The 26,154-nt window shown below is 57.7% G+C and overlaps 2 protein-coding genes across 5 annotated transcripts; both read left to right on the top strand.

Annotated features, from left to right (window-relative positions):
• The first annotated feature begins 932 nt into the window (after window positions 1-932).
• CRYBB1 (crystallin beta B1) lies at window positions 933-5,704 on the top strand. Its single transcript, XM_076352620.1, has 6 exons — window positions 933-1,063; window positions 1,739-1,898; window positions 2,815-2,933; window positions 4,686-4,818; window positions 4,952-5,094; window positions 5,375-5,704. Exons 2-6 carry the CDS (start codon window positions 1,758-1,760, stop codon window positions 5,553-5,555), a joined length of 717 nt encoding a protein of 238 aa, XP_076208735.1. The 5' UTR covers window positions 933-1,063; window positions 1,739-1,757; the 3' UTR covers window positions 5,556-5,704.
• Window positions 5,705-6,732: 1,028 nt separating this feature from the next.
• On the top strand, window positions 6,733-25,933 carry TPST2 (tyrosylprotein sulfotransferase 2). Of its 4 annotated transcripts, none has more exons than XM_076352926.1 (7): window positions 6,733-6,779; window positions 16,359-16,427; window positions 19,491-20,398; window positions 22,033-22,231; window positions 23,560-23,610; window positions 24,703-24,751; window positions 25,509-25,933. In XM_076352926.1, exons 3-6 carry the CDS (start codon window positions 19,563-19,565, stop codon window positions 24,730-24,732), a joined length of 1,116 nt encoding a protein of 371 aa, XP_076209041.1. In that variant the 5' UTR covers window positions 6,733-6,779; window positions 16,359-16,427; window positions 19,491-19,562; the 3' UTR covers window positions 24,733-24,751; window positions 25,509-25,933. The 4 variants fall into 4 exon arrangements, with proteins under 4 accessions (XP_076209041.1, XP_076209042.1, XP_076209043.1 ...); XM_076352927.1 differs by lacking the exon at window positions 6,733-6,779 and adding an exon at window positions 6,875-6,904; XM_076352928.1 differs by lacking the exon at window positions 6,733-6,779 and adding an exon at window positions 9,841-9,859.
• The last annotated feature ends 221 nt before the right edge of the window (window positions 25,934-26,154 follow it).

The raw sequence follows: 26,154 nt of genomic DNA, 5'->3' as shown, positions 1-26,154 counted from the left end.
CAGGATCACAGCAGGCAAACAGGGAGAGCAGCTGATCGGAGGCTCGGTGGGAGTCAGGGAAAGGTCCCCCCAAGGTTCCTTCTGGTGTGGAGAGCGGCCGTGGGGTGCAGGAGATGCAGCACTGCAGGCTGAGCCGCTGCAGGGACCGGCGCCCAGCGTGTCCCCGGCCAGCCACCCTGCGGCCCCCTCCGCCTGCCGTCAGTCAGAGGCAGCACTGATGCACCAAAACGCCACGTGGGATTCGGTACCGTGCAGTGTGGTGATGGCAAAACTAAGGATGGTATAGAATGAGCACAGCACAGGTTAAATGGGCTAAAAACTAGCTAACGTCCATGCCAGCGGATGCGGTGAGCCGGGACATCCTCAAAGGAGAACACCTTTTTCAGGGACCGAGATGGTTTGGAAAGTGTCAGCTTCGATTACACGTCATTTGGAAAAAAAACCCAACTCTTGAAGCATTTCAAAACACTTAAGTCTTGTATCCTGGCATCTTCAGGGCGGTGCATTCAGGCATTTGCGGGTATTGAGTGATGTTTAAAGCAAGAGATTTAGTGTTTAGAGGGGAGAAATGAGCACAGTGCAGCCATAGGGCTGGGCACCATGCAGCCACAGGGCACGGGGCCGGTGCACCCTCCCCGGCTGCAGCGGCACTGGAGCTGGGTGCCCATGCGGGTCCGGCGCCAGGGGCGGTGGGCAGGGGAAGGCGGCGTGCCGGCGCCGGCCGGGCCGCGCGAGAGCTATATATGCCCTGTTGGGGCGGCCGCGTGCGGGGCAGTGGGTGCCGCCACGCGCTGCAAAGTGGCACGGTCAGGTCTTCTGTTGTGCCGCGGGCACAAAGGAAAGTGCTGGGTTCAGCGGCTGGGCACAGGGCCGGGGAGAGGCTTCCAGCTCGCCCAGCGCTTTGCCGGATGTGATGACTGGGCGGCCGTGCAGACACTGATGAGCTGGCAGTTCCTTTGTGCGCCCGCCCGGGGGTCTGCCCTTGCCAGGCTATAAAGTGGGGGCCTCTCTGCGCCCCGAAACACAAGCCCGCTCACTCCAACAAGAAGCAGCAGCTGCCCAGGTAAGAGGACAAAGTCCCCAGGCACCGGGCTGCAGCCGGACCCGAGGTGGGGAGAGGGAAACGCAGGGTCTCAGCTGTGACCACCGCTGTGGCCATCACATCTGGGAGCGCCCTGGTGCTCAGTATCCCGCTGCCCTCTGCCCCCCCCGCAGCCGCTGGTGACACTCACCTGTGGGGCCGCTGGCAGGATGCCCACTGGAGGGCTTCATGCAAACTGGGCTGTCCCCTTTCCATCCCCTCACGCGCTGCCCCGGTGCCCAGCTGGGGTCCGAGGCGCACCCTGTGCGGGATGGCCCCAGCACCTGGTGCAGCGTCAGGCCCCAGCCCAGCTGGGGAGAGCAGGGAGTGGCTGGGCATCAGTGTTTGGGGCTGTCCTGGGCACCCCTGCAGTGGTGGGACCACGCTCAGGGCTCTCCTGACCACAAAAGGAGAGTGTGGGCACCCAGGACCTCCCACGGTCCTCCGGGTGAAGGCAGGACCCTGCTGCCTGTGCCTGCCTGGAGAACCTCCTGGCAGCTCCTCTCCTGGCCCCAGCCGCCCACCCCATTGCTGAGCCCCCCATCCCAATGCAACCGTCCCCAGGGCAGGGCAAGGGCTGGGACGGGTGGTGGGTGCCCACGGCCATGCATCCCCTCTAACCTGCTGCTGGCATCTCTGCCTGGTGCCCTGTCCCAGACGTGAGCCCAACACCGCAATGTCTGAGACCACAAAACTCGCTGCTCCTGGCCAGGCTGCGGAGGAGAAGGAGAAGGCAGCCACAGCACCAACTCCATCCCTTGACCCTGCTCCCGTTGCAAACAGCAAGGGCGAGGAGCCCTCCACAGAAGCCTTCAGGGTAAGCCCTGCTGCTCCCCACACACAGGGACACGGTCCAGGGGTGAGGGACAGTGGCAGCATCTCTGGGGCAGTCAGCAGGAGGAGAGCGCAGGCGGCCCAGGGGGAAGGACCCTCCTCCAAGAGCAGGAGGAGAGCGCAGACAATGCCGTCCCTCCCTGCTGTGTCTCTCCTGGGCAGCAGCTCTCTAGGTGCAGGATTCAGGCAGCCGCTTGCGGGGCTGCTGCAGGAGGGATGCTCCAGGTGCCCCTTGGCTGGGACAGCTCGTTGGGGACCACAGGCTTTCGAAATGCTCTCCCCCGGGTCATGGCATCAGGGCTGGGTGCTGCCAACTGATGCCTCTAGTCCCCCTCTGCGTGTGGGGGTCCTGTGGTGCTGCGGGGGGATGGAGGAGGAGGCTGCGGGTGACAGGGCCAGCACCAAAACACCGCAGTGACGCTAGGGCAGCATGCCACCGAGGTGCTGCAGTGGGGCTGGGAACAAGGGGCAAGCGATGTGAGGGCTCCGGTGACAATTCTGCACATGCCAGGCAGCAAGGGCCACGGCGTGGATGCAGCTCCTGGAAAAACAGCTCCTTCCCAGCCCGGCTGGGGCCCAGTGTGGGCGCCGGCAAAGGGAGACATGGCTTTGCAGCAGCAAAACTGGGGGCAGGAGGAGGCTGTCTCAGAGCAGGGATGGCTGTCAGGAGGGGATCTTCCTGTGCTCAGCCCGTGTTGGGATGGGGACTGCTCACGCACAGAGCCCAGTTCAACCTGCCTGGGCACCAGACCTGAAAAGCTGCAGGAAGCCTTGGAGAGCTGAGAGGGACACATGGGGCGGTGGGCTTGTGCACGCAGGGTCCATGCAGGTCCATGCAGCACCGCCCTGCCCTCCTCGAGCATGCCTGTCCCCGTCCGACCCTTTCCCTCTGCCCCCAGATCGTCGTCTTTGAGCAGGAGAACTTCCAGGGCAGGCGGATGGAATTCACCACTGAGTGCCTGAACCTGGGGGACCGCGGCTTTGACCGGGTGCGCAGCGTCATCGTCACCTCTGGACCGTAAGTGACCCCAGCCACGGAGGGGACCGTGTCCCTAGGGATGCCCCAGGGAGTTGGGGCCACGGTCTTGGGGAGCAGCCCCGGGCGCAGCATGATGTGCAGGGCATTTCTCCGCAGCGCAGGCAGAGAGCGGAGCAGGGCCAGCGCAGGAGCAGAGCTGGGGACCCCAGGTCTCCTTCGAGGAGGGCAGGACAGCCTGGGCAGGTGGGAAGGATGCCAGGGCCATTTGTAAAGCAAAGGGCACTAGAGGCAAAGCCGAAGGCTGAGGAAAGGTGTCCATCAGATCTGCTACCTGAAGCCGTCCATGAAATGCAAGAGAGCTGTAGATTTTGGAGAAGCCAAGGTGAAATGAGGCGCGTGCGTTGTACTGGGTTGGCGGCCAGGGCCACCGCAGAGACAAGGCTGGAGCGGGCAGGGGAGGGCAGGCAGGCAGCCAAGCAGTGATAAAGGGGCTGGGAAGGTCCGAAAGCCATGGGAACAGTTGATGCAGGCAGGGACAAAAATGATCGCCAAACTAGATGATAACTGCACAGACAGATGATCTTCGTGTTGAAAGAGCATCTCACTGCGGCCGTGCCTGGCTGGAAATGCCATGCCTGGGAAGGCAGCCTGGCAGCAGCGGGACAACCCAGGGGGGGCTGGCAGTGCTGCGGGGAGGATGCACGGGACACGGCTTGCCTTGATGGCAGCCTTGAGGGACTGGGCAAGGTGACCTGTGGTCACCTTGAATGACACCATGTAGCACCAATGACAATTTTTTTATTAGGAACCCAGAATAACCAACTCTTCTTGAAACGAAAGGGGGATGGAGCAGCCCCAAAAGAGCCCGGGTGTGACACATGGGAAGCTGCACCAGATATAGAAAGGATGGAACTTGGAGAACAGAGTATTTAAGTGTCATTGGCGTCCTAAATCCTCAGAGTCTTCTTGAGAGTCACTGGTGAGACTCTGTGCCCAAAAATTTACTTCGGGAAAGACAAAAGCAAAATCAACCAAGCTCAGCCTTAGAAGTCAGTGTAAGGTCACACTGCCTGTGGTACTCAAACATGTCTCCTGCCATTAGAAAAATACCTGTTGGCACCTGCAAAATAGCCCCGTTTTGCAGGGAAACAGGAAGCAGCAAATGCAGGGCTGTTCTGACATTGAGGGCTTTTGGATCCCTGAGCCTGTGACATTCACAGCACAGCAGCACCTTGTGGCATTGCTAAAGAGGTGACATTACAGCTGAATAAGCCCTGAGCAACCGTACCCTGGTAATGGGATGAATACCAGAGCTGGCTGAAGCTGGTGCAGTGAAGCATGCAAGCGTGCCGGGATTAGACAGCCTGGGCAGCCCTGGCCCGGGCTCGGTGGTGCAAGAGGGAAAACAAAATCCTGAGATAACGCGAGGACGAGTCTCTGGTGCACAGCGTGCAGGGCTCGCCAGCTGCCTCGGGGTCCCACCACTCCCCAGGCTGAGGAAGGGGAGCACTGCGAGCACGCTGGTGTCTGCTGCCAGCCTTGGATGCGTGCACCAGTGAGCACTCAGCTGGGAGCCTGCGGACTCACTGCTTCATGGCAGCTGCCAGCTCTGTGCATGCTGTAATGCCTGTGCTCTGGGAAAGGTGGGAGCAGGATGGTGGGGCTAGTCCTGACACTCACAGCCTTTTTGGGTGCTGGGAGCCTGGTTCCGGCACCCCGCAGGCTGGCAGAGCAGGAGAGGAGCTGCTGGGTGGCATCTGACCCGCTGTCTTATCCTACCCCTCTCCCCAGCTGGGTGGCCTATGAGCAGGCCAACATGCGCGGGGAGATGTTCATCCTGGAGAAGGGCGAGTACCCTCGCTGGGACACCTGGTCTAGCAGCTACCGGAGCGACTGCTTCATGTCCATGCGTCCCATCAAAATGGTGAGTGGTCCAGGAGTAGAAAGCACCCAGCGGGGTCTGGTCAGGGCCGGATCTGCGCTGCTCGATGCCTCACTGCAGCAAGCTCCAGGGCTTACGGCCGCACGACCCAGTGCCTTCCCTCTGTCTTCCCCAGGAGGCTGAGGACCACAAAATCTCCCTGTACGAGTCTGCTGACTTCAAGGGCAACAAGATGGAAATCCAGGAGGACGACGTGCCCAGCCTCTGGGCTTACGGCTTCTGCGACCGTGTGGGCAGTGTGCGGGTGCCCAGTGGAACGTAAGCCGGGCCGTGGCGGCGGCTGCCTCCTGCCAGGCTCCCCGTCCTCCCCCGTGCCCTGGCTCGCTGCCAGCTGATCCTGAGCACCCGCATGGGGCTCTTGGGCAGCCAGAAAGCACTGCACGGCTGTTTTCGGTGGTGTAGCCTATCACCCAGAGGGTTGCACCCAGCGCACGGGAGGCAGGGGGCTCTGCCGGCTTCCTAAGAGCGTGCCGGCCATGTCACTGCTGCCTGTAGCGACCGACCCCGCTCAGGTGCCCTCTGTTTGCTTTCCCTGCAGCTGGGTCGGGTACCAGTACCCTGGCTACAGAGGCTACCAGTACCTCTTTGAGACCGGAGACTTCCGACACTGGAACGAGTGGTCTGCCTTCCAGCCCCAGATCCAGTCCATACGCCGCATCCGGGACATGCAGTGGGACCAGAAGGGCACCTTCGTCATCCCTGATGCACCCTCCAACTGAGCGTGCCGCCTGCTAGCTACGAGTCCCGGGCCCCGTGGGGCACCCCCACCTCCCTTCACGCTCGCCTGCTCAGCACTTTCCTTGTACATTGCACATTCCCTGGATGTACTCTACCTTGTGAGGCAAATTAAAAAAACCAGAAGACTAGAGCTGCTTGGGAGTCGGTGGTGCGTGAGCGTGGCTGTGGGACGCTCTGCTTCCGCTCAGCTTTTCCGTCCTGCTCAAGCCTCGTGCTGGAAGCTGGGTGGGACGTGGTGGAGGGTGATTTTCCCAGGGGAATCGCTCTCAGGCAGGACAGCCCTGCCACCCTGGGGCTGCAGCGGGGACAGGGGAGACCCCAGTAAAAGCAGGAGCATGCATGGGAAAGGGGGGTGGCAGGAGGCTCCTCCAGCCTGGCCTCGCCAGCCCCTGCGGGGCCTCTCGCGGCTGGGAGGGCGCTCAGGGCGTCCCGGCAGCGGTCAGACCATGGGGGGCTCCCGGCTCCCTCCATGCCTGCGGGGTGGGGGGCAGCGGGGGCTCACGGGGCCCTGCCGGTGGGTACATGCCAAGAGGCAGGTCAGTCAGCAGCATGCAGTGGGATTCACCTGAGCAGTAAATAATTAGCAGCAGTAACTGCAGTCAATCAAAGACCAATTCACTTTCAAGTTTTTTTTCCCCTCGGACGCTGTCCCTTCCCCCCCCCCCCCGGCGCTTCCCCTCTTTCCTCGGGCCTCGTTCCCCCTTTCCCATCCCCTGTCCCTCCCGGTGAGGCTCTTTCGGTGGCGTTTTCCTGCGCTCCCGCTTTGCCGGTTAGCGGTTGCAGCGGTTGCAGCGCTGCCGGGCACCGTGCGAGCAGCACCCCGGGGCTCGCCGGGCGCCGGGGCTGATTGCTGCCGGCGCGGGCAGCCCGCCCGGGAGCACCCCCCGCCCTGGGACCCCGCAGGGAGCGGGGCCGCGGGGCGGTGCGCGGCCGCACGGCCACGGCCGTGTCCCAGCACCGGCACGGGCCCTCCCGGTGCTGCCCGTGGAGCGCACGCGTGTCCCGGGCACGCGCAGACACGCGCACCCCCCCGGTGCAGGCACACCCGCGCCGCGCAAGCCGTCGGCGCGCGCGGGCGCGCGCGCGCGCCCGGTGCCGCCCGCCGGCCGCGGGGCGCATGCGCAGTGGGGCGGCGCGGGGATCCCGGCCCTTCGTGCGCGTGACGTCGCCGCGTCTCGCGCCGCTCCGGGCCGGCGGCGGCCCCGGTGAGTCGGAGGGGGGGCGATCGGCACGGCACGGCACGGCACGGCACGGCACGGGCTGCGTGTGCCGCCAGCGCCGCTCGCACCGGCACGGTGCCCCCCCCGCCGCGGCGCCGGCCGGCCGGCAGGTGACAGCGGCGGGTCTGCGCGGCGGGCGGTGGGTGCTCGGTGGGTGGTGTGCAAGGTGCTCGGTGCAAGGTGCGCGGCGAGCGGTGCACGGTGCAGAGCGGACAGCGCGCGGAGCGGCGTGGGATGCTCGGTGCTCAGTGCGCGGGGGACGCAGGCTGCACGGCGCGCGGAGCGGTGCAGGGCGCGCGGAGCGATGCAGGCTGCATGCTGTGCAGCGCACGGTGTGCGGAGGCTAGCGCTTGGTGCACAGCGGGCGGTGCACAGTACACAGTGCAGGCTGCACAGCGTGTGGTGCAGGGTGCTCGGTGCAGGGTGCTCCATGTACCTTTTTTCCCCCTCTTTCCTGCCTTCCGGCACGCTCCCCTCACCCCCGGTCTCCCTGGCACCCCTCTGAGAGCCGAGCACCGGGCTGTGCCCTCCATCAACCGCGCATCGCCGTACGGGACGGTAGTGCGGAGGGCAGGCTCGGGCACACCGCCTGTCAGGAGGCACCCACGGGCCGGGGCTGTCCGTCCGTCCGTCCAGGCACCCGGAGCTGAGCCCGGGGGTCGGGGCTGCTCTCTGCTGGGGCGAGCGTAGCTGCCTGTGTCGCAGTGGCCTGGGAAAGCAAGCGCTGGGTGAGAGGCTGCACCCGCGGGTCTCGCTTGGTGTTAGCCTCAATTTTGGGGACAAAAGTTTGGCAGCAGCTGAGGTCTGGACAGCTGCAGCTTCTGCTGAGTGGTCGCGGGGTGCGGGTCCCTTGGCAGGGGGGTTGCAGACAGGCTCCCGAGCAGCTGTGTTGGTGCCTCGCAGCCCACGCAAAACATGGATGCTCTCCCTGCTCTACCTGTCTGTCACGGGGCTGCTGCCCTGCAGTGCTGCATGGTAGGGATGCGAGAGCCATGCTATTTCCATAGCAAGCTCAAGTTCCTTGGGACTCGTGGCCGGAGTCACAGTCCCTGGTGCTGCTGGCAGCACGTTCCCACTGCCAGCAGTGTGAGCTGGGCCGCGATCTTCCATGGGAAGGGTATGGTTTGCATTGCATGGGCCTTTGTTCTGTCCCTCGCTGTGTTTGTTTGCATGCTCAGTCTTTGTCCAAAAAAAAATCTCACAGCTTGAAACCCCTTCACACATTTTCCTCTGCGAGTCAGAGCCCGGCCCCACCAGCTGCTTGTACTTAATATATGGGCGGTGAGTCTCCCCTTTGCACAGCTGTGCTGCTCTTTCATGCTCGGGTACTGAGCAAGGGCGAGTAGAGAGATTAAAATGATTTCTGCTAACAGGTTTCCAAATTTGACGTTGCTTTTCTGGGAATACTGCAGCGTGCTCGTGGGGAGCTTGTCAAGTGCCAACGCAGGTTCAAATGTTTCCTCCAAGCGTGCCTGACTGCAGCTTGTGCTCGGTGGCTACCTGCATGTGGCACCCGGCAGGAACAGACGTGCTGTGCTGCCCACAGAGAGAGCCAAGGGTCTGCAGGGTGCTCACGGAGGGGATGTGGCCCCTGAAATTGGGGGATGATTCCCAGCACTGACCTTCGTAACCACCCCATGGTCTGCGTGTGAACCTGCGGGGGTGGAGTCTGAGGAAGGGGCTGGTGGATCTTGCTGGTGCATCGATGAACGCCATTCCAGCAGCCTGGTGTTTTGGTGCAGAGCGCTGAGCTTTCTCCATTCCTGCGAGTTGCTTCTGTGCCTGTGTGTGCGCTCGGGGGGCAGTGCTGCTCTCCGGGGGAGCAGCAGCTGGCTGCTGCCCGCAGCTCCGCGTTTCCCTGAAGACTGGAGCGTCGCTGCTAGAACCTGCCCATGAGAGCCGTTTTCCATGTCTCGATGTTTGGTGGCACGTCAGCTGAGATGGGGCAGCCACCACCGTGCTCTGGGCCCCTCTCTGCCGAGCTGAAAGCCCCTCGCCTGGGGCGAGCAGCAGCATGTCCCACAGCAGCGGCTGAGCCATGCATGGTGCTGCGTGGGTCCTTCCTGGCATCACCCGGAGCCGGTGCTGCAGCTGGCATCGGGGGGCATTGCTGCAGGGGGATACCGGCAGAATCATGCCCTCCACACTCGCACTGGTGAGATGTCCCAGGCTGGGGACACGGAGGCGGGAGCTGCCATGGGTCTCTCTGGGATGTGGTTCTCTGGTGGGCTCACCAGGACGGGCAGGCTCGTGCTGCTGCTGTTCTCTGCCTGTAGGTTTTAAAAACTGTATTAGTAATTTCTGTCGCTATTTTAGGAAGATACTTCCAAAAGCAGTTTGCATTACAGATACGCTGAGCCTTCAGGGGATGTGCAGGATGGCAGGAGTGCTATAAAATGCAGTGACTTGTTGAGAACATTTTTGGAGAGAGAAAACAAACACCCAGCAGGTGGTTTCATTTGGCACCATACGATGCGTCTTCTGATGAATTTGTGATGTGTTTAGGAAGCCTCAGTCTCATGCCTCAGCAGAGCGTGTTTCACTTCGGATTTCGCAGCCCTCCGAGCATAGACAGCGAGCGTGCAGGCCGGCAGGAGAAGCTTGCTGTGTTGTCATCTGCCTGCTTTGTCGCATACCATTTTGCAAGCCTTTAGTCTGTGCAGTTCTCCTAAGCCCATGTCTGCCTCCGGTATCGCAGGGATTCTCCTCTAAAAAATCCTATCTAAAGGTGAACGATGCTTTTTTCCCCCCTTTTCATCCCCAGTCCATCCTTTTGTGCTGGCCTCACAGTGCGGGTGCAGGCAGGAGCGCAGGCTGCGTGATGCTGCCTGGGCCTGGCCCTGCCCGTAGGAGCCATGCAGCGTGTGGGAGGTCCCGCCAAGGAGCCGCCCCGAGCCCCTCTCCCCCTCTCAGGGTCTGCAAACAAGAACCACTGATAGCAGCAGATGGTTGCTCAATCCGCAGCGCTCGGAAGTTAAGCAAGCGGCTGGTTCCCATTGCGCGTTCCCAGGCGAGTGAGCCCAAACTGAGACCGGGGAATCCACAAGTAGCTGTGGTGTCGAGAGGTGGGAATCTGCAAGTAGCTGTGGTGTCGAGACGCTTCTCCATGGAGAAATGACCTCCGGCTCGTCAGCTCCGGAGCCACTGCAGTCGCAGACTGCTGTAGTGGGGCAGGGAGAAGCAGCTGGTTTTTTTCCAGTGCTCCTGTTCCTGCTCGGTGCTGGGGGTGGATCCTGCGTCTTGAGCGACTGTTTCTGGCAGTGGCTGTGCCCAGACACGCTGTAAGGGGGGTGGGAGAGCACCCGGCCCCCCCCGCTCCCCCGGGCAGCTGTGCTCACAGCTGGCTGCAGGCCAGCGCGGCTGGGCGGCATGCAGAGGAAGGACGACATGCAGAGGAAGGACAGCATGCAGAGACAGCCCTCGGTGGCCCAGCATTTGCAGATGTAAATGGCAGCAGAGGACCCAGGGCTCACAGCTGGGCTTCTGAAGGCAGGAACCGAGCCGTGAAGCACTCGGATGTGCTGTTCAGGGTAATTTGTCTTACGGGTCAGCCACGCCGCGCACGGAGCAGCATGTCTCGGAAGGACCTGCTTCCGTTTCTTCCATCCATGGTTTCACAAGAAGAGCTTCTCCCGTGCCGGGGCTTGGTGGAAAGTCGTTGCACATCCTCGCTGGGGGCTGTGCAGGCACACGGGCTTTGCGCCATATCGAGTGGGAGGCCACGTATTCACACATTGCTGAAGTCGGTGCTGGGCAGTGCTCTGTGCCCTTCCCAAAATCACTGGCTTTGTGAAAATGCCAAATGCTTGCCCTTGTGGCAGGCGACACACCAAGCCCAGCTGGGCCACGGTGGAGATCCTGGGGCTGGTCTGTGCTCAGGACCGTGTAGCCGCAGGGCTGCTCCGCACCGGCAGCCGCAGGAAACGGGGCAGGGAAGAGCAGAAAGGGGCTGCGGGGAGGTGGGGTACAGCAGCGTTTCTTCCTCACCTCACTGTCCAAGGGGTATGCAGCGTGCCCCTCTGCCCACGTTACCCTCTCCTCAGTCAGTGCCTTCAGCTCTGGGGACGCCTGGTGTTGCTGCACTGGGAAATAAAATATTTTGATTTTGTTTCTTAAGCAAATTTGAGGTTTTGGGGTTTCTCTTGCAGAAACAACCTTTTATTTGCAAATCCTGATCTTTGTGTGTGCAAGAATGGAGCTTGTTGAGACTTAGGATTTGGCGTGTGGATTTGGAAAATATTTTTTTGAAGATACTTAATATTTTTTCTAGCAGTTCCTCTGACTTCTTTTTCTCCCTGTTGTATGGCAGGCTCTGACCACCCACATCTGTATGGGGAATCTTTGTTCGGTTTCGGGAGGGAAGAATCACGTTTGCACCGAGTGCAGTGAGTTAACGTGGAGGCTGCAAACTCCAGCTCCCCTCGCTGTGCGGTGCTCCCTGTGCCCCTCTCCAGCTTGCTGCAGGGATCCATGCAGTCCCCAGGAGTGGGAGTTCCTGGGACCTTCCGTGGATGGGGGCTGGGAGCTGGAGGGGCCCCGGATGGAGGTGCAGGGAGGAGGAGAGGAACGCCTCCGTGCTTCCCGAGAGCCCCCACAGACAGCTCTGCGGGGGGAGTGGGGCGATGGGAGCGTGTCTGTCTGTCTGTCACCGTTCATGCAGGTCCTGCAGCGGCACCCGCGCTGGCTTTGCCTTTGTCCCCCTGAGGCAGCAACTGCAGAGTAATTAAGAAAAGGTAAAGCTCTGTGAATTGGCGCTGTGGGTTGATTAAAAGTCAGAAGTGCAGAGCTCCTGTCCTGTTTCAGCACAAGCGCATCCGAAACGGAGACTGAGCCGATCTGCCGGGTGGCCCCATCCGTCGCTGGGGGGTCACGGACACCCCTCCTGCCCCGGCTCCTGTCCCTCGCAGCCTGCAGCATGGGGCGGCGGGTGCGTCTCCCTTCCCCGCCTGTACCCCCTCGCTCTGGCTCGGTCCTTCCAGCGGCAGCTGTGCCTCTCAACCCTGCTCCTTGAGCCAAGAGGGGGACATGGCGAGCCCCTTCCCTCCTAGCTTTGCTGCAGCTTTGCTGGGGTGTGGTGGGAACAGTGCCAGGTCGCTGGGGTGGGTGCCTCCATCGCCGCCTTCTGCCAGCAGCTTTCACTTCAGGCGTTTCATAATTAATAAGCCAGTTTGAGAGAAAGGCTGTTGCCTTACGGAGAGGTTTGCAGAAGTGGGTACTGTGGTTTCCATCATCGGACGATAAAATACCATTGCTGTGCTTGGAACGAGAGGCAGGCGGAGTGAAGATGCCGTAAATTGGTGGGATTTTTATTATTTTGGGAACATTGTAGCATTGAGCAGGATAATAAAATGTTTTTCTAATCATAACAGCCTCGAGGCGATAAACAAACAGTACATTTGTGATGTGAAATGTCTGTCGATTCTTTGTTGATGTGATTTAGAGCCTGTTAAAGCAGGCTGGCGCACTGTGCATGCATCCCGGCCAGGCTCTCCTGGGATTGTGTGCTGGGGTGCTCGGCTGGGAATGCGCTGCGTGGCTCGGGGCTTCCACCTCGCAGGCTTTTCTGAGTGAGAAAGCCAGTTTTTAAAGCCAGTGCGTGCTGCCTTAATCCTTGGGGCATCAGATTCTGCTAGTTTATTTTTCTAGGTACTCAGCCGTGAGAATAAATTCTCCCGTGTGTGTCCCCCCGGAGGAGGGCTTTGTGCTTTGGGAGAGAAACGGTCTTTTGTGAAACCCCCTTGTCCCTGCAGGGGCAAGCCAGCGACCTCCAGGCTGCAGGAACACGGTAGTTGTGGTGGTGCTGGGGAGCGGGAGCTGCGCTGCGGTGGCGGGCTGTGCCACCGGACCCTTGCGCCCAGCTGCTGGGGTGGCCTCAGCATCTGAGCAGAGCTGCCAGAGCGACGGCGAGCGCCTTTCGCAGTGGAAGGCGAAGAGGGAACGTTCGGGAGCTGGCGTCGTTGCAGGGACTCTGGCTGGCGCATCGTGTTGAGTGCGTTCAACTGAAAGGAAATGGGGCAGGACCTGTAAGCGCAGCAGCGCTGGCTTGCCCTGCGGCTGTTGTGGAGGTGAGCTGAGCCGGCTGGGTGCTAAGATGCAAGCTTAAACACCGTCCTTGTGGTTTGGGTGGTAAGATGTGTGCTTAAACACCCATTCTTGCAGTCTTTTGACTATGTCTTCCAGTTTTACTTGGGATGATGTCAGCGGTGCAAATGCAAACCATAGTGCTGTTTGTTCTATTTGGGGATTTTCAAAGGGACGCATAACCCTGAAGTGCTCTAAAATCCATGTATTTTTATTGGGATTGTTTTCTGATTCCTGTAGATACATCTGGGTTTGTGGCCTGCAGTGCATCTCTAGCTTTAATAAGCAAAAACTGTTCTGCTGTCGATGTTGCTGTTCTCGCCACTTGGTGGCCTGAAAGCAACTTCTTTTTTTTTTTTTTTTTTTTTTGAGTGCTGTAGGTGCCAGCTACAGCTTAAGTTAACCCACATAAAAGTGGGTTCTTCTCACACCGCCCGGAGCCTCAGGCCGTTGCTCACCTCCAGCAGAGGTTTGTACAAACCTCCTGTTCTGCTGCGAGCGGCTGCAGTATCGATTTGGGGTGGGCAGCAAACCACAGTGTAGGCTGGACTCTGCTCCTGCAGGCTGGCCATCCCCGTGGAGATCGATCCTTGCTGTGCTGGGGGTGGAAGAGCATGAGCTGCGAGTTGTGCAACAGGGCTGACGCTGCACTTGGGTGACCCTCAGCCTCTGCCGTCACCTTGGCTGCCTCTCTGGGCACGCAGCAGCAAGCAGAGATCGGTGCTTGCTCCATGCTTGCTGTTTTCCAGGGCTGCCTATCGATCTCTTGGTGAATGTTTTAAAATTTGTTGATCAGCTTTCTCTCGGGCTGCTTTGAAACTGAGATGGAGAAACACCCCGTGCGTCTGCGTGCCAGCAGCCCATCCCTTCCCGCTCCTCGCCCTAAGCCCCCGTTGGCTCTTCCCGGCTTTCCTCTCCCGGGGCTCGTTTGACCCCTTTCCTGTTTGCTGCTGCCTCCTCAGGACGTGAGCATCTCTGTCCTGCTAAGGGAGATGCCTTGGAGTCGTCGGGTGTTTTGAAACGCACGTTACGAGTTGCCGCCAGGAGAGACCAGGAGAAGCATGCCTGCCTTCAGCGGTGACAGCGCTTCTGGGCGCGTCATTTGTCTGAGCTCAGGTTGGGATGGCAGCAGTCGCCTTCAGGCAAGCTGTGTTTATTTTTGTGTTGCATGCCACGTGTGAATTAACTGGAGACTCTCAATTAAGTAATTAAATTTTGCTGTTTTGTAAAGATGCGAGTTAGCTGTATTAGGATATTTCTTGCTGACCACAGCTTCTGCTGCTGTTTCGCCACAAAGACGTCTGCAGTTCCTCACCCTTTTATTAAGTACCAATCATTTGAGCTAAAATTTTCCAGGCCACACCTATGTCTTTTGGGGAAGCTGCAGTTAATAGCAATCAGTTCTGGGAATGGTTTAAAGAAAAATGCATTTTTTGATGATACTGAGCTTCTCGTAAAAACTGGTTTTGTTGTTTTTTTGTAACACTTTGCTGCTTTAAAAAATGGACTTGAGACATTGCTTCATCACTACAGATGGTGCATGGCTCCCTTGCTCCGGCGGCCCCGGCTGCACCGACACCGCGCTGTGCCGGCGCGCGGGGCTGCTCTCCAGCAGTGGTGGTGGTTTAGCCGTTTCACAGCAGCAGGTGAAGGAGGACGTGGAGGCTGCAGTCGGTTGGTGCTCGCTGTTGGTGCTCGCTTGGCTGCGGTGTCTGCCCGGCCGGTGCAGCAGCTGCGTGGTGGCACGCTGCACGGCCCCACGCTGCGGTGGGAGGCGTCAGGAAGGAAGTCTGCAAGTGTGTGTGTGTCTGTGTGTCTGTCTGTGTGTGAACGGGCAAGAGCTGGAGCTGTTTCCGGAGCATGGTGTCTCGGGGCTGGGCTGCTAAACCACCGCCGCTCCGTGCACCAGATCATTCGTGGCACTGCAGAAGCACAACCAGGGATGCAGCTGCTGCTCCGCGGACCTGCAGCCTTGTCCGGACCTGAAATCCCATGGTTGATGGAGGCCAGGCCAGGGTCGAGCAGAAAGCCTTGCAGGGAAGGAGGGCGATGCGTGCACTGCGGATAAGCTCTTGCAAAGTTCGTGCTGGGTGGAGTTTCCCTCTAGTTTCTAATCAGTGCTAAAGTGGAGGGGCTGCGTGACGTTCAATGGCAGCTGGGCAGGAGAGGAGACTCTTGGGTGGCTGGAATAACAATTAGTGTCCGTACTTGAAATGTTCTCAAAAACATCCTCTGAGGCTGGGACGCCGTCATACATCAAGGGGGAGCTGACTGTGGGAAGGGCCCGACTGCAGCAGCCCCACGACGAGCCCGTGGTCCCGTGCGCGCACTTTGAGCCTCGGAGCGGAGTGCCATCCTGCCTGCCCACCAGGTCCTGGCCCCTCAGGGTGCTCCGCTGCAGCACGGCCCCCTGCATGGTGGCTTTGCTTGGAAAGCTGCAGCCCTGCTGGGATGGGTCCTCCCCTGCTGCTGTCCTCCCGTGCCTGGAGGAGGGTGTCCTGCAGGGACACAGCTGCTGTACTGCTGGTGGGACGCGGGCAGGACCCCCGCACAGGCGTGCTGTCACTGGGATGCTCTGCGCTTGCAGGACAGCTTCAGCCAAGGCAGTGCAGGCAGCTGCTGGGCTCCCCAGGATGGGTGCAGTCCTCGTGGGTGCAGGTGTCGTGTCCATGTGGGAAACCTGGCATTTGGGCTGACGTGCGGGTTTCGGTTCCCTACCTGGTGGGGTTTGCATGCTGCAAGGGGCCAGCCTGCTGCCTCAGCGGGCGATGAGGCTGGAGAGAGATTTGTTCCTTGGACTGGAGCCGGGGAGATCCTGGCAGCGTGGGCAGCTCCTAGTGCAGAGGTTGGCATCCCCATGACCCTGCCTGGAGGCACGAGCGTGACCTGTCAGACCTGGGGAGTCCTCCGGGCCCCGTCTCCTTTTGCTGTTAGTGGTTTGGGGACTCTGACTATAGTCTGACTTGTGCCTGATTTCAGCATTTGTACCAAAGCCTGTGGCAGGCAAGTCTGGAACTGCTTCCTCTGGGATGGACTGTTGTGCCGGTCACTTGTGTGCAATGGAAGCGTGCCATGTTTGGACTGTTGTCCCCCAGGTTTTAAACATCCCAGCTGCTCCTGTCCCCCTGAGGCTTCTCCCTTCCAGGAGGCTTCATTTCCTAAAAGAGCAGCCGCCTTCCTGCTTCCCTTGGTTTTTCCTTCTGGGTCAGCCCTGCAAAGGCCGCCGTGGTGGAGCGGTGCCGGTGCCTGAGGGCAGATGGCCAAGTCGCAGGCGTGCCGCGTCTGGCTGCCAGCACTGACTGTGAGCCGGGACCACCGGCTCCACCGGGACCACCTTTCCCCTGGGCTCGGAGGGAGGCTGTGGGCGGGAGGGGTGCGTGCGGCAGGGGAAGTTGCCAAAGAGGAGAGCATCACTTGTCACAGTGTGTGCAGATGTCTGTGATAAATAAGCAAATCGACACTGTGGCTTTTCTTTCCCATTAGGTATTTTCGCGGCCACCTGTGTTTCAGCATGAAGCTCGGCTAGCAGCAAAATGAACTTACTGGGGGAAGGTAAGTACATATGGTTGGCAGTGCCGGAGCAGTTGATTCCCCTGTGATGCTGGGTGTGGGCTGATGAATACATCTGCGCACACCGCCACTGATGCCCCGTTAATATTGTATTGCCTTCACAAGCTGACAAGAAACGGTTTAAGCTTTGTTTATACTAATGTCCGATCAGCATGCAAAATAAGACTTTCTGCCTGTAGGACCTCTTGTGTCCTTGTTTGTCACTGCTCTGCTGTCACTTCCCCACCAGCTCCCATCCTTGCTCACGCTCTCTGCTTTTGGTACCAGCCTTGCCCTGATCACAGTCGGGGATGGAGTCCCTGGCTGTGGGTCACAGCCCGTCCCTGTCCTGCAGTGTCCGAGCTGCACTCAGGGGCTTCAGCCCAGGGTCAGCTGCTGGCACTTTGATTTCTACTCCCCGTCACCAGCTGCAGTGGTTTTCAGTCCCTGTGATGTGATGTGCCAAAGAAGCCCCTGAGAGCTCCCTAATTCCTGCTGGAGTGGAAAGCTCTCAGAGCCAGCTTGGGCATCTGAAGGACTAGAAGGTTGTCTCTGATCAGACAGCTGTGCTGCCTAATTATGCCATGACATTTTCCACCAGATATCTGCTGTGGAGGAAATTATCCATCCCTGTTCTCTCATAGACTAATAAGCCCCATACATTTTGGGGAATTCTTAGTGGAGGATTGCACAGAACAGTTGAAAATAAGCCGGGCTTGTTTGCGGTTGCTCAGCAGACCGCTGCCAAGCACACTCACGGATGCTTGTTCAGCCCGCCTGGGTACACTGGGGTAATCCCACTGGAGAAGTGTGTTCTGCTTCAGCCCTCCCGGTGCCCGTGGCTGCTGTGCAGGAAGTAGAGCGGGGCTGTTCTGCTGGTGGGAGCGGTGGCGTGCTGCAGCAGGAAGGGAGAAGCTGTGCTCCTCGATGGCAGCCGTCGACACCAGCCTCTCTGCCTTTCCTGTTGCCCCACAGCAGAGCGAGAGCTTCCCCGTGCTGGTGGCGTTGGATGGGCAGCGGTGGGGGCTGCGTGTCTGCCCTGGCCGGGGTGGCAGGGTGATCCCCAGGGACATGGCACTTTGTCCCGCCAGGTGCTGCCGGAGCAGGGCCGGTACCGCGGGCTCCCAGCCAGCCTCCCGCTTCGCACAGCAAAATGAGTGAGTCCCTTTGTTCCGCTCCGGCGGCACTCGGACTGGAGCTGCTGGGAGCATCTCGGTGGGAAACGCTCACTGTAAAGCCGTTTTTGCAAAGAACAGAGCACTTCTGTGCTCCCAGCCTCCTTTTTAAACTGCAGGTCTTTCCTGCTAATTAGCCTGTCTTGGTCTGCATAGCTGTAATTATTCCAGTTGGCCTTAAATCCTGACTGCTCCGGCTACAATGCATTGAAGTGGGTCTTGCAGCATTTGCAATTATTTTTAGAGTGAACATTTGAATATATTTACATGACTGAAACAGATCAAGATAGCAGGATGGAGCAGATGAGCGCTTGTCTTTTTAATGGGTCTGTCTCTGGCTTGGTGCTGCATAAATACCAAGGCTGTTTGTTGTTCCCTCTGATTTACATCTAAACAAATGGACCAGCATTTGACCTTCTGACTTTTATATAGTATATGGGCATGCATTTGAAACTGTTTAACCTTGGTATGTTAACCAAGCAGTTGGCCACGATGTTAACAATGGTGCTAAAGAGCCGCAAAAATAATTTTGGTGGTGATGTTACTTTGCTGCTGGGATGGAAAAACGCATGCCTGGGTGGGCAGAGAGGCGCTGCCGCTTCGTGTTGTGGTAATCCGATGGTTTGAGCAGAAGTGGATAAAAGCAGAGCGGGTGGATGGTGAGCAGCTGACTGCTTCACCAGTGCAGGTAGGTGGAGCGGGATGTCAGGGGTTGGAAGGGGAACAGAGCGAATCCTTGAGCGCCCGGCCGGTTCTGGGGCCGCCTGTGCTGGCAGGTAGGGCAGGGGCAGGGACGCTGCCTGGCTCTGGGGCGGCTCTCCTGCCTGCTCTCCGCCGCAAAGGGGCTTTGCACGGGCTGCTGCTAAATGTGCTCTTTCATGGAGAGAGTCGAGAGGAGAAAACGTTTTTCTGAAGCAGTTCTTTGGATTGTCAGCAAAACAAAACGCGTGGACGTCCCGTTCCTTCCACTCCATTCAGCTCCTGCCCCAGCCACATAATCACAAAGAACTTGAAATCCCTGGGTGAGCCCAGGGGAGGATTGCAAAACCTGTGCTCACAAATGGAGCAGAAAGGGGGAGGGTGTGGGAAGCGGTGCCAGCGTTCGCACGAGTTTCGCAGGAGTCCCTCCCGGGTGGGCAGCAGAGCAGGGGACTTGCAGAAACTGCAGGCTTCCTGCTGGATATCCTACGGAGACACAGAAAACCCAAAAAGCCTTAATGCCAGATGAAGCCTTCAAGGATTTTTATGTAAGGTCAGTCTCCGGAGGAAGGGCGTTTAACACTGTGTGTTGCTGTTAGCCTTCAGATGGTTTAATTTCTCAAAGTGTTCCATTCTAATGGGTAACCGCTTCTCCTGACTCAGACCCTTAAAATGTGCATGAGATGCTTTTGTTTTTCTCTTATTTCAGCTTTCCCCCCTGCCCTGTGACAGCACATTGAAACTAAAGAAAATGTAGGAAGGAGATGGGTGGCTGAGAGAAGTGAGAAGACGGTGGTGTGCTGAGCTCAGTTTTGGAAGGAAGGAGAACTGCAGGGAGGGTTTGGGCTTCATCTGGGATGGAACAGACTTTCTGTAAAGATTTTTTTTAAGGACTGACTGGGTATGCGTGGCCCCTCCTCTCCGAAACGTTCCTGGAGCTTTGCTTCAGCTGTAAACCTCTGATTCTGGGTACGCAAACAGTCCAGAAATAATCTCTTTGGGTGTGCTCTGAGGCAGACTTTAATTACCTCCTGGGTAGAAGGCACCTAGCCTGGAAGTTGCTGATAAGTGAAAGAGATGACGAAAGCCTGGGATGGTGTCAGCATCCTGAAGGAGCCAGGCTGGATGCTGAGGTGCCGCCAGGCTGGATTGCGGCTCCTGCTCCTCTGACCGTGCTGTGTTTCTCTTGCAGATGCCCGTTGGGTTGAACACTTGCTAGCTGAAAGCTGAAGCGTGGTCACCAGCCTGTGTGGAGGAGAACAGGATGCGGGTCACCATGAGGAGGGTGTTGCTGGTGGTGGGCTCGGTGGTCGCCCTGATGGTGACTCTACACCTCGGCCAGCAGGTCCTGGAGTGCCAGCAGGTCCTGAGCGAGAGGAGGCACAGGCTGATGAGACCCGAGAACGAGGAGCTGGTCATGATGGACTCCAACCACATCGAGTACCGTTACAGCAAGGAGATGCCCCTGATATTCATTGGTGGGGTCCCACGGAGCGGCACGACGCTGATGAGGGCCATGCTCGATGCCCACCCTGAGGTGCGCTGTGGAGAGGAGACCCGCATCATCCCCCGCGTGCTGGCGATGCGGCAGGCCTGGTCCAAATCGGGGCGAGAGAAGATGCGCCTGGACGAAGCGGGGGTGACGGACCAAGTTTTGGACGCCGCTATGCAGGCCTTTATACTGGAAGTGATCGCCAAGCATGGCGAGCCAGCCAGGTATTTGTGTAACAAGGACCCCTTCACACTGAAGTCCTCTGTCTACCTGTCCAGGCTGTTCCCCAATTCCAAATTCCTCCTGATGGTTCGAGACGGTCGGGCTTCGGTCCACTCCATGATCACGCGGAAAGTGACAATCGCGGGCTTCGACCTGAACAGCTATCGAGACTGCCTGACCAAGTGGAACAAAGCCATCGAGGTGATGTACTCCCAGTGCTTGGAGATCGGGCGGTCCCGATGCCTGCCTGTCTACTATGAGCAGCTAGTGCTGCACCCCGAGCAGTCCATGCATGCCATCATGAAGTTCCTGGACATCTCCTGGAGCGACACGGTGCTGCACCACGAGGAGCTGATAGGGAAGCCTGGCGGGGTGTCGCTTTCCAAGTGAGTGTCTCGGCTCCTGCCCTGGCTTTTCGAGGAGCATTTTCGTTACACAAAGCAGGTCAAGGCTAAAACTGGGGGCAAAGATGCATTGCTTGTGTTTACGCATGCTTTTTCAGGGGCAGAGTGGCAGCACGTCCAGTTTTGCTGCAATAGGTTTTGTGTTTCTGAGTAGAAGACGGCTTGAATACTATCAATCTGTTGTACCCAACAGAGCAGCTTGTCAGGCGAGGATTTTAGGAGCAGGTGATTGCTTTATTCATCTGTCTTGACAGTGCAGAAATTATTTTGGACTCTAATTTGAAAAGAACTGCTTGCTCTGAAACGTGGGCTCTTTAATGCCTCTTTTCTCCACCCATCCTCAAATACCTCTTTACCACAATTAGTTTTGCTGCTAATGAATGGCTTTCAGCGGTGAGCAGCAATTCTTGCCAGGTTTGGTGCTGGTATTGCAGAATGAAAGAAATACCTGCTCCGCGGAGACACACCCCAGCACTCCCTCCTTGGCTGGGGTCCATCTCTGGGTGCTAGGGGGGTGCTTGCCTGCTCCCACCTTCTTCTCCTCTTTTAATGCTCTTTATTTCCTAAATGGAGGCTTAAGTCTAACTTGGCAAAATTTAGTCAGTGGTGTAAAGGAACCATACAAGCCGTCTTTGTATAAATTGCTTATGCCCAAGTGGTGAGGGCAGCTGTGGACACGCAGCTGCTCCGTTTCTCGGAGGCGGACGTGGGTGTGCGGCCAGGCTCCGCTTCCCTCTGCCGTGAGATGCTCTTCCAGACGAGGCTGTGCAGCATTGCCTGTGCCTTTGCAGTTGGTAAGTGGGACGTTCTCACGAGGCTCAGGATCCGCAGCCTCTGTGCCCATTCATCCCTCTTAGGACGCTGCGTCGCCTGTGCTGCGTGGGGTGTGGTTTCCTTTGGCTGGAGTCGAGCAGGCGGCTGCTCGCCCCAGGCCAGCATCCCGCCGAGCACAGGGTGCAAAGGGGGGGCTGTACCTGCGAGGGGCTCGCTCCTCGGGGTTTGGAGGGCAGGGAGCATGGCTGATGGGGAGCACGTCCCAGCACCCTTAGCCCAGGCGGACCAGGAAGGCAGCTATGGTGTAGGATAGAGAGGTGCTGGCACCTTTGATGGCTGAAGCAATGGTTTCTCCAGGGCTTTCATCACTATTTGCTCAGAGTAAATTTTGCCAAGGTTGCCTAAACAGATAAGTTTTTGGATTTTCAGTGGGGTCATGTGGTGTATCTGTGCTACAGACAACACATCTTTCATTATTTTCCTGTAATAAGCAGGGGTGTCCTGGTAACACCCCGACCCCGGTGCAGGATGGATCCCCCCGTACAGGGGGACCCAACCTTTGGGGCTATGGAAACCCCTGCCAGGATCCGCTCCCCCAGAGCAGGGCTGTGAGTGGGAAGCGGCTGCCCCGGGGCTGCCCTGCAGTGCCTCGCACCGGCTCTGCCCCAGGCGGACCCGGCAGGCGACGAGCGTTTGTGCTGCACACGTGTCTTGGGCATTGGAAGCAAAATGTTGAAGTGGCAGTGCACCTAGCTGAAGGCTCTTCTGTCTGAGCCCAGTACGTGCGTGAAATCTGACCTCAGTGTCTTGTTTTGGTTTTTTTCTTTATTATTTTTCCCCAGGATAGAAAGGTCAACAGACCAGGTTATCAAGCCGGTGAACATGGAGGCGTTATCTAAGTGGATCGGGCACATCCCGGGGGATGTGCTGCAGGACATGGCCCACATCGCACCGATGCTCGCCAGGCTCGGCTACGACCCCTACGCCAACTCACCCAACTACGGCCACCCCGACCCCTTAGTTGTAAACAACACGCACAGAGTGAGTGTCGCTGCCGTCTGCCTGGGGCGCTGCCGGGCGGTCGCGGGGAGGGAGCGCTGACGTGGGGCTGTGGGTCTCTGCAGCCACAGGGCCCTCTGGAGCAGAAGAGGCTGCTGAACCCAATCAGAAAAGAGCAGGGGAGACGCAAACGCTCTCTTCCTTTCGGGAGACTGGGAACGACAGACACGCAGTTACGCTGAGATGATTTCAGAACAGATGTGTGTGGTAGATTGAGTCTGGCGTGGCTCAAACTGATGATGTTCCCCATGATTTTTGTGGTGGTATTTGTTTCTTCTGTTGCGGCAGATACTGCCCTGTCCCTCCCTGATCCAGCCCCGCTCTCAAACCCAGACGTGGGAGTTACTGGTGTGTGTGCTGATGTTATCTAGGTGCACAGCTGTAGGCACTAGACACGCCGGTCTGGCCCCAGGAGGACACGCAGACTGTGCTGTGTCCGTGTGTAGCTCACCAGCCACTCCCATGGGGAATGCAAGTGGAGGCTCATAATGCATTTGGGCAAAACCAAAAGGGGTTTTTTTTAGAATATTGACTCATGTCCCTGGAGCAGAACTGGGAGGAAGAAGCTGCAAAGCCACAGACAGCAGTTACTAAACAGAGGGAGTTTCTCATGCTTTGAGGTGGACGGGTTCCTCCCCAACCTGAGGCTGGACTCTGCAGCCCCCTCAGCTTTGCACGTGCTCCCCGTGACGGTGCCCTTGGACGAGGTGTGCTTTGTCACACTGGTGGGAGCAGGGGAACGCCTGTGGGTGGGACCAGTCCCCGCGGTACTATGTGCAGATTGTGGGCAGGCAGGCAAGTAGCAGCACTGACCTAGAAGGTCGGAAGAGCTGGAGCTGGTCCGTGCTCTGAGTGCTCTGGTCTCTTACGGCGCCTCCTTGCTCTCTGCTTGCTGAGAGCTGTTCTAGGACACAGGTGATTTGGGTGAACATCTGCCCTGGGCAGGGTTAGGGACCCTGGGTCTCTGACATGGACCTTTCTGTACTTCCTGGGATGAATTTGGAGAACTGGCACGATGGTAAAGACTGAAATACTCTTCCGTCCCAGGCTAAGGGGGGAAGCAGAGAATTGCTTGTGTCGGTTCCCTGCCCCAGCAGGATGCTGTTCCCCGTCTTTGCTTACAGTCATGAAGGACGAAACCTCCCACTATTGCCCCAGTATAGCACCTCGATGTAGAAGAAATGCCCATCACGGTATTTCTGCTGGTTCAGGTATGCTGGGACATAGGACGCAGTTAATGAGGTGGACTTGCCGATGTTCATAGAGCCACTGCCCCAGAAGGGTCACTCCCAATTTTCTCTTTTCCATAGGTTTTAAAGGGGGATTATAAAACGCCAGCCAATTTGAAAGGTCATCTGCAGGTAAGAGTCTGATGTTCCTTCTGAGGGCTTTGCCCCGTTTGGTTAATCCTGGGTGCCTGGTCCCTTGCTCCCTCTTATGGGCATTTGCAGGCTGGGCAGCCGACTGTGGGAAACGTCCCTGCTCTCCTGCCTTGATCCATGGGGACGATGTGCCTGTCCTTCCTGCTAGAAGTCATCACTGCTCCCACCCTCCACACTTCTGTTGTTGATGTCCTGTGTATTCTGTGCTCCTCAGACCCTGCTCATTCATCTCTCTCACCTCCTTCCTGGTCTGCTCGTGTGTATGGTTTTGTGCTGTGGAGTTCTGCGTTCACTCATCAGAAATTTTGCTCTTCATTCTCCGACTTCAAGGCGCTTCCCACCTTGCTCTCTGTTCCAAAACTCTTAAAGTTTTCGTTGCCGTGGGTCTTGCCTGCCTTAGGGAAGGGTGGCTTGTCTGATTTGCAGGTTACAGATAGGTCTTCTAGTTCTTGCACTTCGGTGATTGCGTTCAGGTGTCAAAAGTAGACTATGGGGCTCCCTCCCTAAAGAGCAGTGCTTGAAAACAATTAATAACCATCTTTTGTGATGCAGAGCAGTCCAACAGCCATTGTACATACAGACTTAAAAAAAAAAAAAAAAAAAAAGACTTCTTGACTCTCCGGAAATCGCTACCTGCACAGCATGGAGATGCAGTAGGTTGGTGTTGATGTTTCAATCCAAGGTGCCAGGTCTTGCCTGCTCAACACGTGGCCTCCTAAAGAAAGCAGGGGGATTGAGCTGCGTCGCCAGTGTCGGGCGAGAAGATGCAGAGCCCAGTCCTGGACTGAGGAAGCAGGGCTGCTGGTGAAGCGAGTGTGTGGTGGCTTTCACTGCAAGAGGTGTGGCTGGTGATTCCCAGACGGCCGCCCCGGGTGGTTCGTGTTGCGTGAAGGGTAGCGAAGCAAGAGGCTGCAGTCTCGTGGCAGCGTCTCCTGGCTGCTGGTTCTCTGCCCTCGTGCTGCTTTCTGTGTCCTAAACATTTCCTTTTCTTGCTTCTGGAAACACAGCGGGAATGTTTTGAGTTGCAGATGGTAGCTTAAAGCTGACCCTTCTGTTTCCGGGTTATTCTAGGTGACTCAGAACACATCATCGTCTCACTAGGAAAATTAATGATTTCCAGGTAAGACCTCGTACATCATTTTGGGACTCAGGCAAATCTGCCTGCATTGCTCCAGGGTTAGCATTTTGCTTGTGTAATTTCTTGTGCCTGTGGATTAGCCAGGCTGCTCCAGGCACGCTCGTTATACAAATGATCTTCACAGTTGCTCTAGGTTTTCAGAACAATACCGTTATGTGAGACGATTTGTCGGAAATTCTTTTTCTGAGCTCTGAAAACATGCTTACTTCAGCAAAATCTAAATCAGCCGCTTGGGAGAGTTATTACCGACTGTCCCTGCGGAGAGCATTGAAACGGGATGTGGAAATGTGTAGATGAGCTGAGCTGCTCCCCAGCTGTCTTCTAGGATGTGCCGTGGACCCGTGGAAGGGAAGATAAAGCAGTCACATCTGCTGTCAGTTTGAAAAAACAAAGCTGCTACCCTGGGCTTCTGCTCCAGATACAACTGTTGATATGTTAGATGTTTTTCCATCTCTCTCTTCAGCTAGCCGCCACGCTAAAACATAAAATGTCGTTTTTCTTACTACAAATGACCCTTTAAAAACTAGTTTCTATGTAAAAGCAGTATATTGTGCTAAAAAAAGAAAATCAGAAGCGTTGAGTGAGAGTAGAAGTTGTGTGCCCGTCATCCTGGGAGCTGGGACTCGGTTTCTTTCCAACTGTTTTTTGTATTGCGGCTGCTTTAAAACCATTAGTCGGGCGCCTGCTGTGCCGGCGTGACTGGATCCTGCTCCTGAGTCCGTGTGTTTCTTTCTTCCAGAATGCTGCAAATGGCCTTTTGTTGTCCAACAAGGAAGAGTTTGCAATGGCACCAGTGGAAATCGGTTATCCAAGCATATTGCTTGCTAATACTATTGCCAAAATGACTGCTATACGAGGAATGTATTTGCATTTATTTGCAAAGGCCAAACGTTTTGCACGTCGGATCCCCGTCGTCTGCCTTTTCCCAACGCTCCGTGGTGAAAGCATCTGTGGAAATTCATTCCCGACGGGGGCGTCGGGAAGGGATTTTGTACGCCGTGGCCGGAGGACTCGTTAAATCGCGTTTAAATGTCTCGTAACGCTGTTCTCTAATTCGGGGGTCAGAACCCCTGACCTTGTAGAGCCTTTGTCGTGCCAGTGACAACACCTCCCCCCCCCCCCCCTTCACTGTGACTTACAGAGGCTATTGCAGAGTTAATATATGAGCCCACCCCCCCGCCTCCTTCCTTTGTTGCACACCATTAAAGTATTGTTTTAATAGCGCAGGCTCTGCCCTCCCTCTCTGCTCCCGGGGGGGGGCCCGGCCTCGGCCCCCCCCCTCCCCGCGGCGGTGCGGGCCGCCTGGGGCCGGGCCGCCAAACCATAGAGGAGCCGCTGCGCGTGAGGCCCTAGCGCGGCCGCTCCTTCCAGCTCTATGGTTGCGG

Source organism: Aptenodytes patagonicus, chromosome 15 (assembly GCF_965638725.1).
Source record: "Aptenodytes patagonicus chromosome 15, bAptPat1.pri.cur, whole genome shotgun sequence".
NCBI classification, from domain to species: domain Eukaryota; kingdom Metazoa; phylum Chordata; class Aves; order Sphenisciformes; family Spheniscidae; genus Aptenodytes; species Aptenodytes patagonicus.
This window is presented reverse-complemented; position numbering and strand designations above follow the sequence as displayed.

Bases quoted from the DNA above. Each gene is read 5' to 3' on its own strand.
- CRYBB1 (XM_076352620.1), top strand. From the start codon at position 1,758: ATGTCTGAGACCACAAAACTCGCTGCTCCTGGCCAGGCTGCGGAGGAG. The intron at 1,899-2,814 runs GTAAGCCCTGCT...CTCTGCCCCCAG, and splicing joins CCTCCACAGAAGCCTTCAGG to ATCGTCGTCTTTGAGCAGGA. The intron at 5,095-5,374 runs GTAAGCCGGGCC...CTTTCCCTGCAG, and splicing joins GTGCGGGTGCCCAGTGGAAC to CTGGGTCGGGTACCAGTACC.
- TPST2 (XM_076352926.1), top strand. From the start codon at position 19,563: ATGCGGGTCACCATGAGGAGGGTGTTGCTGGTGGTGGGCTCGGTGGTC. The intron at 22,232-23,559 runs GTGAGTGTCGCT...TCTTTTCCATAG, and splicing joins TTGTAAACAACACGCACAGA to GTTTTAAAGGGGGATTATAA. The intron at 23,611-24,702 runs GTAAGAGTCTGA...GGGTTATTCTAG, and splicing joins ATTTGAAAGGTCATCTGCAG to GTGACTCAGAACACATCATC.